The sequence below is a fragment of the Hirundo rustica genome, chromosome W (genome assembly GCF_015227805.2).
Source record: "Hirundo rustica isolate bHirRus1 chromosome W, bHirRus1.pri.v3, whole genome shotgun sequence".
Lineage (NCBI taxonomy): Eukaryota > Metazoa > Chordata > Aves > Passeriformes > Hirundinidae > Hirundo > Hirundo rustica.
Genome location: NC_053487.1, coordinates 12,183,834 through 12,196,020, shown reverse-complemented (window position 1 = coordinate 12,196,020; position 12,187 = coordinate 12,183,834). Strand labels below are relative to the sequence as shown.

General features: G+C 42.9%; 1 protein-coding gene across 1 annotated transcript in view; it reads right to left on the bottom strand.

Moving 5' to 3' along the window:
* The window catches only part of MSN (moesin), a 47,721-nt gene extending 36,444 nt beyond the window's left edge, over positions 1-11,277 (bottom strand). Inside the window, exon 1 of the mRNA XM_040088904.2 lies at positions 11,136-11,277. Within this exon, the coding sequence (XP_039944838.1) occupies positions 11,136-11,147 (12 nt within the window). The 5' untranslated portion in view covers positions 11,148-11,277. The remainder of the gene's footprint in view (positions 1-11,135) is intronic.
* Between the last annotated feature and the right edge of the window lie 910 nt (positions 11,278-12,187).

Here is a 12,187-nt window from a genome sequence, read left to right as displayed (position 1 = left end):
ACTGTCTGAATCCTCTCAGATCACAATTATTTTCAAATCCTTCCAAACACTGCCAAACCAAAGCTATCATTAGAATACAGTAAAAGCATTAAATGGGAAAATCCTCTATGCCAAACTTTTCTGAGTCCAGAGCATTTGCACAAAGCTATTTGTAAAAAGACAAGGAAAAACTTGAAAGGACAGAGCAATGCAGCACATGGTCCAAGATATTCTATAGAGGAAAAAAAAAGACACACCAAGCATTATTTTGCAATATTAAAGACATTCAAAATTTAGCCATGGGAGAAGTGGCTGGTCACCTCTGATTAAGATACATTTGGTACTTAGGGGCAAAAGAGACTGCAAAGAGGTGAATCAAGTATAGAGCAAGCAACAAAGCCTATGTATTAAATCTGTCAGAACTTGAAGCAGCAAAGGAGCAGGACAGCCTTCTGTCAGATTTTTACTTGACTATTTAGCACTTGTCAGAACAAACACTAAGATAGCATTGTATTCCCTGTGCATGATGCTGAGGCAAGTTGCCCTAGGGTGACTTTAAGATGCTTGTATCCCCAATCGTCTGTTCTGTTTGTGCTATATATTGAATTCTATGCCTTTAAGACTGGTTCTAAGAGCAAGGAGAAGCGCGGAGTTTGTTTTGAGAAAACTGCCTGACTCCTACACATTCTTCTCCAGACTGGGTGTTCAGCAGAGGCTTGGAGAGACTGCAGGACAGAGATCTTTTTGCTTTTAGTTTCAGCTAGCTAGGGCAGAAAAGTTCCCCGGACTGTTGGGTTGTTTTTGGTTTTGTTTGGTTTTTTTTTCTTTTTTCTTGGAACTACTTAAACCTGCTCTGGACTGAAAAAACCCAGGGGAGCACTGGGGGCTTGCACCTGCGGCCCACCGGGGCCTGGACCTCAGCATTTTCCAGCAGCGCCGGAGAGACTGGGACTGATGAGAGACTGAGAGAGAGAGAGCCGAGCTACACCCACGGCAAGAACTTTCTCAATTTGCCATCTCACTCCAGAACGAGAGGTTTTATTGTTTCATATTATTCATTCTTTGTATTTGTATGCACTTTGTTAAGTAAAATAGTTTTTTCCACTTTTCTCCGAGGTAAAAGAAGAAGTTTTTTACCAGACTGGTTGGAGGGAGGGGCCATTTGGGTTTGCTCCCCAGAGGGATCCCATTCAGGGGTTTTCTCCCAAATTTGTCCCTAAACCAGGACACAAGTACTGTTCAGATTGGTCTGATCTTTTAGTGATTTGGAAGTTACTTAGTCCTATTTTCTCTGTCTTTTGGTAGATTCAAGACAACACTACTATACTGATATATTCTTACAGTTGAAAATGCTGACATGGACCGTCTTTCAAAAAAAGATCTCTACACTAAACTGCTGGATGTGCAAAAGGGTATTCAAACTGAGCATAATATATTGCATTGCCTCTTGCAGTCACCCTTCAATTTGAGATGCTACTAACAAACCACAGAGCAAGATAAAGGAAAAATAAAAATCCTAAGTTGGAGGTTTTTGAGATTTGCACTTCTGCGTGTATGGCTGTCAACACAGAACCCCAGGTATACAGTGCAGAAGACATTGGTGTCTATAGATTTCACAAAGTCCAAGACACATGCAGCAGCAAGCCATTACAAGTAGAGTAAGAAAATGAATTTTCAGGAACTTGCTGCTTCCTAGTTTGTTGTGGCTGGGTCAGAATACTATCAGTTTCAGGTGCAGTTTAGTGTTTCAAGCAAACCAAAAAATATTAAGTCAATACTTGGGTTTTTTCAATACCAACTTCGGGTAAGAGGGGTTCCTCAATAGTTTTTGAAATGAAGGACTAGCATAGCAACAAAGAATGTCACCTCAGTATTATAGCAAAGAATAAGTTACAGTCCAGCTTCTGTAACAAAATCAGCACAATGGAGCTGCAGGCTGGAGGACTAAGACATCACTTCTCAAAATGTTTTCTTGGCTTAGTGATAAAGCATTTCATGGTGTTGAATTATAACACTCTTCAAGCCTTCCACAGTCCCAACCACGGACTTGGAGCTTCCTGACATTTTTAGTAATACTGGTCTTTTCTGACCCCATTGTTCAAATTACCAGTAACCTTATGAGTTTTTGAGACGGCTCACAAAATGAACAGTCATGTCTAACAGTTCATACAGCAGCTTCTGGTTGTCTAGGGGATTGTGAATAGTGAAGTGATAGAACATAATCATTTTACTGCTCTCTGCTTCCAGTATTTCACCGATGCAAACAAATTCACATGTTGAGTGTGCCTTAGTGAAAATTACAGATACCGCAATAAAAATCCAGTTGCTCAAACAGCACATTTTCAGTAACAGAAGAAACCAGGTTTCTCAACTTTAGGCAAGCTCAGATCCTGATTTTTCACTGTAGGAGGATAACTGTAGCCACAAAACACTGAATTTAGACAGACCCTGGATTCAATACATCTCAGCTGAAACTTTCATTGTCTATCCAAAAAAACAAATGAAGTTAATCAGACACTTTCAAAAGCCATTTTATGGTTCCTTAATATTGAGATACAGGTAGAAACAAATGAAATAAACAAGATATTGGCAAAACAAGTTATTGATGCTTAAGATTTCAATCTCATCTCACACACCATAGACATTTCTTAACATTTGGATGTAACATACAGTAGTAACAAACAACACAGTAGTAACAAACAACAAACAACAGCCTTCTTATGCCTGCTGTGCAGTGTGTCTCCATTAATGACTGCTGTCAAAATTTAGAGGAACATATGAAAACAATGAGTAATATAATCTAGTGACATCCAAAAGAATAACTTTGTTGATTTTAAAAACAAAACACACACAAACCATACACCAAACCAGACACAATATTGCATGTTTTTATTGTTTAGACACCGAGTATTCTATTGTCTCAGCTGCACTATAAGCTACAATATAAGCAAGTTTCTTTCTATCTTTCCAGGCAATTTTGCTTTCTTGAAGATCTATTTTATTAGTCAGAGAGTAATTAGATTAACCAAGTTACTGGGTGCTACTGAAAGGCATGTAAAGGACATTAAAATATTTAAAAGACAATGCAGTCACCAGGCACAGCCCACATGGGCTCATGAAGGGAAAGCCATAACTAATTTGGTATCCTTCTACAATAAGGTCACCCACTCAATGGATGAAGGAAAGGTCGTGGATGTAGTTTTTCAGTATTTTAGTAAAGCTTTTGATACTGTCTCTCACAGCATCCTTCTGGACAAGTTGTTCAGTGGCAAGATAAAGAAGTTCAGTGTGCTGGATGAAGAACCAGTGGCAGCAGGGCTCAGAGGGTTGCAGGGAACCGGGCTGTGTCTGGCTGGCAACCAGTCACCAGTGAAGTTCCCCAGGTCTCCATGATAGGGCCAGTGCAGCTCAGTATTTTTATCAATGATTTGGATTGCAGGAGCTGAATACACCATTAGCAAAGGAACTGACAATACCAGCACTGGGTGTGCTGTTGACTCTCTCAAAGGACACAAGGTCTTTCAAAGGTGTCTAGATAAATCAGAGCATGATTGATCAGTGGCATAAAATTTAAAAAGAACAAATGCCAGATTCTGCACATGGAGCAGAGTAATACCAGGCACAAGTCCAAATTGGGAGAGGAGTAGCAGGAAAGCAGCCCTGCAGAAAGGGATCTGAAAGCACTGGTCAGCAGCAGGCCCAAGAGGAACCAGCACTGTGCCCCTGTAGAAAAGAGGGCAAAACACACCCTGGGGGGCATCAAACACAGTCAGTCCAAAGATATTATCTTCATTAAAGTGTCTACTTAATGATCTGTAAGCAAATCCTTACTTTTAATATGTATGTACAAATCCCTCCTTCTCTCATTTCTAATAGGACTAGTAGGATTCTTTTCATATAAGAAGATGTATTGAACCACCAAGTATTGGGTGGGTTTTGCATTACGACTTTCTTACTGGGCAACCTGATATTGCTTGAATTTGTCAGCAGTGGAACTATCTTATTTCTTACAGCGTGGCTTCAGAACCATTTGCTGACATTCTGCAAGTCCTGTAGACTACAATTGTCAGGAAGATATCAAGTTCTGGATTTTAACAGAGAAAAAAAAATATACACACAACCAAAACCCTCTTGTCCATCCAGAAAACTGCCTGAGAAGACATTTAGCATATTGATGAACTAATTTTTTTTTTGCTGAGTATGCTGTTCTGGAAAAGTGAATTAAAAAAATAAAATCTATGCCATATTTATAGAGACATTATGAATGAATAGCCACACCTCTGGGGGATGGAAGATATTAAGCATCTTGACACTTCATCCTAGCAATTTCTCTGGCAGCTCAGTTTTTACACTGTAACCAAGCACAATGGAATTCTGGGCTAAATTTTTCCTTGCCATAGCTTTTCAACTGTACTGTACAGTTGAAAAGCTATGGCAAGGAAAAATTTAACCCAGAATTCCATTAGTTAGCCTAGAATTCTATGTTTTATTACCCAATGTTATATAAAACCAAATACATTTATTAAATGCTGTGACTAAGTGATTGATCAAATTGCAATGGCAGGTTTTTCCTGTACTAAGTCACTTCACCACCATAACTAGATTCCCAACAAGAGAGGAAAAAATGCTCTGCTAAGGGCCTACAAAGGAAAATAGTACAAACCAGTGATATACATACAGACAAGAATGGTTCATGGCTGCAGAAAGTCATCAGTTTACAGCTGGACTCAAAGGTCTTTTTCAACCAAACTGATTCTATGATTCCATCTCAAGATCATAGGAAGGCATACAATGGCAGAATAACTGTTCTCTAATATGTTGCATGCAAAATTCTCCAATATCAACTTAACAACCCCGTTGCCTCCACCAAAAAAAAAAAAAAAAAGACAACAAAAAATACGAGCAAGTTTTTACAGTATTCACACTTGAAGACAGTAAAATTCTGTCTCCTGAAAAGCCTTCCTCTAGGAAACAAACAAGCTGGCAAAGAGAACTAGAAATTTGCAAGAATACAGCTCAGTCTGGACCATGAATACCATGGTACTTGATTCACCGTTTCAGGTATTCTTTCTGAACTCTTCTGAGATTTCATTTTACTCTACACAGAATCTCAGCTGGCAGAGAAAGGAGTGTCTCCTCTTCCTCCTTCTAGTCCATCAACTCATTCTTGCCTAATTACATGTTTCTCTACAGAGCTGATCAGATTCAGAGCTTTTTCATTCATTCCTCCTTTAGGGGCACTCCTGTGCCCTTGTCCATAGCTATTCATCAACCAGCAACAGCCAAAGGGAAAGAGGCCTAGCATGGTCAAGTACTCCTATTCCCTAGCCTGGCAATAGGATGAGAACTGGTCAATGTTCTTTCATTCACAGTTTGTATTTTTCAATAGGTTCCTCAGAACAACTACTGCGGCCTCAAAGATGTTAGAGCAACTAGGAAAAAGCATTCTGCAGGAGTCATGCCTTTAAGAACATCTTCAAAGGGTGTTTTTTCCCCATTTAAGTTCAACAAGCTGCTATACAAAGGTGAGGAGTTTCTGACTGCCCCACTACTGCACTAGAAGATCACACATTCATAGAAGTGAATATATCCTTTCACAGCTGCACAGGAAGGAAGCAGCACTAGGTCACCTACCTATTGATAGTCACAGTTGCTCAACCATAATTGTTTCTTGTCAATATAAGGCCCAAACCTCTGCAATTTCAGGTTCTAAACCCCCGAACAGTTGTAAATGATCCTGCGGTCTTATAACCACCAAGCCTGCCAGTGACTGTCTCTTCCTACCTCCCCACCAAGTATTTGCTTTAAACATTACCTTAAGAGTCAGCATTAGCTACTGGACTCAGAAGGGTGGGTTTTATGCCCACAACTTCCAAAACACTTGAATGCTCCACCTAGAAACAGCCATAGGAATGTTACAAAGATGTGCTTGAAAGAGTAGCCTTCCATCAACCTAGAGACTTCAGCCTGGTTTGGAAGTTTCAGATGGGAAAAAAACCAAACTCTTAATTCAGTATTATTGGCTGCACTATGCAAATACCCTGCTGTTCCCAAATATCCCCAGGAAAAAGCAAGCAATTAACTGGCTGCTCACTATTGCTCTTAATTCACATCAGTTAATTGCCCTGGATTATTCCTGGGTAGAGAAAGATTTCCTCTTTTCCAGTAGTGCGCCTGGATTTCCCACAGTGTGACTACAGCAGCAGAGACTCCTCACTGGGGTTGGTTTCTGGTAAATCACTTACCAAATAGACAAAAGGGAAATGAGACAGGAATGATAGAGATGCAAGTTGAAATATTGGAGTTCTTTTCAAACAAACCCCATTGTAGTTCTCAGAACAGTGATTAAACACAGATAACAGCTTTATTGTGCAAATTCAGGGAGGCCCTCTTGCTGCACAGAAGGGGAGAAAAAAAAAAAAAAAAAATGAAGTCAGCCAAATAAGGCTGCTTGAGCTGCACCGAGCCAGGAAAGAGTCCAGGAGATGACGCAGCCAGAGGAAGCTTTTAGTCAGTTTCCTTCATACCCTGGAGCAGAGCCAGAGCCACCTCTGTGGAGGAAGAGGAGCTTCTCTGTGGAGTAGCCATTGATCAGCAGGGACGTGGCCAGGTCAGCAGCCCCAGGAGGGTGCCTGTCCCCTGGCACACCCAGTGTCACAAGCAGAAGGTATTTGAATCCTTCCATCTTAGTTCATCAGCTGTCTTTCAAGCAGCTACTAGGGACTTAGTGATCTGTTTTAGGAGAATTTCACTTCAGACTAGGCATTATACATAAAACAACTGAAACAAGTTTCCTCTAGAGGCAGAGATGTCATTTCCTTTCAAAATAAAGGAGTCCATATTAAGACATCTTATGAACCATCCTCATGAGAAAAGCAAGAATTGTAATTAAACTTCAGGGGTGACTGATCAGACAAGGTAGAATCACTCCAAGGAAAAGGCTGCAATGCCCTGAATGTTTAAAAAAGATGCTGCTTGTAAACGTTATGGTGACAGGACCTTTGCAAGAAGCGAGTGGTGATGAACCCCTGATAGGAGGCACCCCTGTCTTACAGCAGAAGCAGCAGACCTAAAGCTCTCATTGGGACCCTTTTACTGGGTGCACCTCACCAACCTGCTTCTTGCTCAGCTGCTTCAGGCAACAGATCAAGAGGGCAAAAATGAAATAAAGGACTCAACTAAGACATTTAATCTGCTAAAACCTTTTGTATGATAAACACTATTACACGTAACACTGTCACCTTGAAGTTTTGTAAACTGGATCATGGCTACCAATTCAGATCAGGCACTTGGAACAGCTCTTGCTCACAACAGTGTAAAACCACTATAACTGATGGGGTTTGCCCAGTCAAGCTCAGGGCTTGCCATAAGAAGAGAAAGGAAGATTTTACCAGTATGTAAAAACAAAGTGAATGTTTGTTTATCATCAATGGTGTACTTTAAAATCCCTGCTTAACTTTAATATAGAAGGCCTAAAAGTACCAAACTGAAGCTTTCGCTCACTTAGGCTTAATTGCTTCATCTGACATGAAGTAAAACCTTGCTATTCTTGCAGAACCTAGGAACCAAGCTGTTGAATACAATACAAGCTAGGGTATAAAGGCCTTTCCTGTTTTGCAAAATCCCATGGTAGGTTTAAAGCAACAGATAATTCACTGCTTACCAGTTTCAGTAGTTTACCTGGTTCCACTGTAAACGCAGCATGTTTTAGCTATTGTTGCTTCTGAAGTACAAAGTCATCTGAAAATCATCAACATGGGAAACACTTCTGTATAAAGAAAGGTCTTTGGGAGCATTCAAACACACCTCTTTACAGCAAGTCATGTCTGATGGCAGAAGAAACATAATGGATTGAGTTTGCCTAACAAGTTAGCACACATGTCAAACTTGGATCAATGTCACCAAGCTTCCCAAGTTGTACTGAGTGAGGAAAGGAGGAGATAGCGCCAATGGGTCAGTCATGAAATAAGACAGAAGGCATCTAGGATCGTTCTAGAGATCCTTCACAGCACAAGAGGGTCAAGAGAGAAGTGCCCATCTATTAAGGTCACAGTTTTCATGACTATCCCTTCCCCCTTCAAGACATCAACCAAATTCCACAAGAGGAAAAAAAAAAAAGAAAAAAGAAGAAAAACGCTCATGCAAACAAGTGTAGCATTCTGCTCATAGTTGCCATCTTGTTGCAGCATTTGGTAGCAAGTAGCTACACACAAGAAACTAATTAACCAGAGTCCTCCTGATACACACCTCAATCTCTCAGTTACTTTTCTTCTAACCAGAACCTTCAAGTTCCAAAGAACAATGGAAAAAAAGCTTTTGAGTCCTACTGGGAATTAGGACCATCAATTCAAACTACAGACAGGGCCCCTAAGGATCCTAGTAACTATTGCTACACTTAGCTTCAAACTAAGGTATAATAAAGTTTGGACTGGTACCTTTTCCCTTATTATTTCCTAAAACTTTCTGTACTCACAAGATTAGCTTTGATTAAAACCCTTTCTCTACAATGAGTGAAGACTATGTTACCTAAAACAGAACTGCCCAAGTCCTAGTGACAGGACTGTTGAGTGCACACCTCACATGTGATGAATGCTCCTGTTTCATATTCAGTGGCCTATCCATTCATAAAGCCACAGAGTAAGCACATGCATAGGCAAAATAGTCAATGAATCCTGGTACAGAAGCCTTGCACCCATCAGTCAGGGAGAGAGCAGAGCCTACTCATGGCAAATAAACAGACTGCTGACAACTGGAGACTTTTCAGAGCTTGACAACAGCTCATTTTTAGCACTCAACTACTTCCACCTTCTGCAATACAAAGTATGGGGGAATTATATGCTCTTTTTGGTGTCTGCTTTAACTGTTCACACTTCACAAACTTTCCAGAACACAAAATATTTAAGCCAGAGATGTATCACTAGATAAAACAGTGAAGGTTTCCTGTTGAGAATATGGCAGGATCAGCAGGCTGATGCATGATGAACTTTCTAGACAGCCTACAAAGCCTCCAGCAACCAAACCCCTCCATTACATGTCACAACAGCAAATCATGTGCACTAGTTCAAAGGTTACCAGAGTTAATCTTGGATTCTTATTAATAGTGCTACACAGCCTAGTGTCACTCATAGCAAACCTCACATAACAAAATGGAAACCTCCAGCTACATGTGCTAACATTTAGCCTAGCTTGAGGAGGTGTAGAGACCCAGAACTCAACAGGTTTTGCTGCTTAAGCTACGCAGCAGCATGTTTCTGTAAGCCTGGTGAGATAAGAGCTACTAACCAAGTAGTTTTGACACAAATGCTCTTGCTGCCCAGCCAGAACTGTTCCCTAGAACATTTCCTCCATCTGTCTTCTTCACAATGGATTTATTTTTGTGATGAAGCCCACATAAACCTACATCTAACTGCCCAGGTTTCACCCACATTTGACCTTGATTTTTTTCCTTGATAGATGAAAGTCTCTTGCATTTTACTGTTTTGTTAATTAAGCAGCTATTAACAAATCTTAAGCTAGCACACTAGTAGTCATGTTTATTTCACATGAAGAACTGATTACACAGTTATGCCAGCATATCCTGTTCCTGCAAACCAAAGATCAAGAAATAATGTTTCAAATATTATTTCAGTTGGGTCTGTAACTAGAGCAGATGGGGCAGGAAACCAAAGGCTGATACAGCAGCAGGCCTGCAGCTCTGTACTGCAACAGGCACAGACACTGGAACTGCTTTCTGTAGAATCTTCAGTGTGCAGTACAAAGCATTACACCAAAACACTTGCATTTCTCTATCTACTCCAGTTTTTAAAAGCTCCAAAAGCAGAATTGCTCTGTAAAAACCAGAAAGCAACAGATTTGAGAAGGTGAATCCAGCCTAGGGTGTGTCTGCAGAGGCTGCAATGAGCACCTGGAAGCCAGCATTGATTCAGCCTGGTGCTGGGAACCCCGCCCAGCAAGCCTCTCTTGTTCAGGGTTCCTTGGCCGATCCACACTAAAAAAAGTCACTAATCACGACCATAAACTCTCTGGCTAAAAGGTCTCAACTGCATTTTACACAGAAGTCCCCTAACTTGTGCTATTTCTGTTAATCTTACTGAACTTGTTGCCTGTATTTTAGCTTTTTTAGTAAGTAAATCTTCACTAATATTTGATGGAAGGACTTTCTAAAGCTTAAGAAAATACTGTCTTAACCTTGAAGTTTGATGTTTAAATAATAACCATCATCTAGCTATCCATGCTATCAGAGATGGCATTTAAGACATCAGGAAAAGTAGCTGTCAATCGAATAGGCATTCATTATCTAAAGTTAAAAAAATATTAAAAGAAAAGAAAATCACGGTGGATTTTATTTCAACCTCTACTTGCATAGGGATGAGCGTTTGGATTTTTTTTTTTTTTCTCTCCTTTATGTAAACCACACTCTTAACTTAAACATTAGATTTTCTTAGGCCATTTCAGATCAGTACGGAAACATCCAGAGACTTCCAGCCTGCTCTTTCCTGTTTTATCAATGAAGGGCTGAGACCAATTCTTTTACTCATACCAGGGGACATTAAATGGAAAAACCCCATGCTCCTCATTAGTCACCAAACTCCTGCTGCGAGGAGAGTCAAGTACGGACTTGACTAGACATTCTAAAGTACTAAAACCTCTTTAGCCAAGAAATGCCTCGAGTCAAGTTGGGACAAGGCTCCCTGGCAACCCGAACTGACTAAATACAAGTTGTGAAAACCCCAACTTCTCCTCTTCAGGGAGCGCACGAGGCGGCCATAGCCGTCACCCGCTCCCACCAGTCTCTCGGAAGCTTCGCCCCATTCCCCCCCCGCTCCCCGGTCTGGGCGCGCGGGCGCGCGGCGCCGCCGCCGCGCTTCGCCAGATATATTAGGGCGGAGAGGGGGCCCCGCCGCGCCGAGACCCCGCGGTCCCGGCCGGGCCCCTAGGGCGGGGGAGCCGTGGCGGCCGGGCAGTGGAAGCACAAGATGGAGGGGCGCGCAGGAGGCTCCGCTTCCCCAGGACTCGTTCGTACCCCTCGCCGCTCCCTCTGGGGCGGCCGTCGCCGGCCGGGGCGCAGCCGAGCCCTGGCGGGAGGAGCCCCCAGGCCGCGCCCGCCCGGACCCTGCGGCGGGGCCTCCGTTCTGCCCCGCGCCGGCGGCACCCACCGTTTTCGGCATCTTCCCGGCGGGCTGAGCACGGCCGTTGCTCCTCCTGCACCGGTGGGGATCCGCACGGGCTCTGCGCTACTTCTAACGGGACTCCGCGCAGCGCCTCTCCGCCCGGCCAGGCCCCGCCCGGCTGCCTCCTGGAGTCGCGACGCCCCCGCCCCGGGAAGGCCGAGCCGGGCGGTCCCTGTGGAGCAGCCCGGGAGGGGCGCGGCCTCGGGGGCTGCGGCACACTCCCACCGGTGTAAGAGCCGAGGGCTTCCAGCGCCCATAAACTAGTGCCTAGACAGCACCGGTCGCAGAAGTTTATGTACGGGTCAGTGCCATTGAGACTTCTGGTCCTTGATAAAAGCATTATTTAAAAAAATGATGCTATTTTGTCGGCGATTGCACTGTTCAAAGTAAGACCGCAGCACTTACCTGTGACCAGTCCTGTCCCTCGTGCAGCCAGAGCCGTGTGCACACAGATGCAGCTCAGCCCAGGCTCCTCGGCCCATGGTGTGGCCGGTCAGTGTGCTGTTCTGTACAAGGTTTTCACAGCCACCTATTTGACTAAAAAGCACACTTCCAGCTTGTGCGGAAAATCACGCTAAGAAAAACCAGTGTCCATAAAAGAGGCAGAGGAGTCCTGCAACTTTATTCAAATAAAGGGAGAGAGTCCACTGGCGCACGCATGCATGCATGCGTGCGCACACACACATCCTCAAAGTCTTTTCTCTTGAGGTTTTGGAGGGCGCAGCCTCCTTTTATCCTAAACTCCCAGCCGCACGTTTCCCTCTTCCTTTCCCCGTTGGCTGAGGTACTAGGAAGGTACAGCCTTCCCGATCTGCATACCATGTATTCTCCCCTTGAACCTGACATTTTACCCTAAAGTTCAGAAACTCAAGCTTGTACAGACTCACTTGACTGTTTCAGGATCCAAGCTCTCTGGGATCTGCAACAAACCTACTGCCCCGAGTTAGTAGAGACGTTAAGACCCATTTCAAAGTCTTTAAAACCCATACCTTCACCCATCGAATTGTTTGTCGAGACATTAGCACACATCTTCCTTC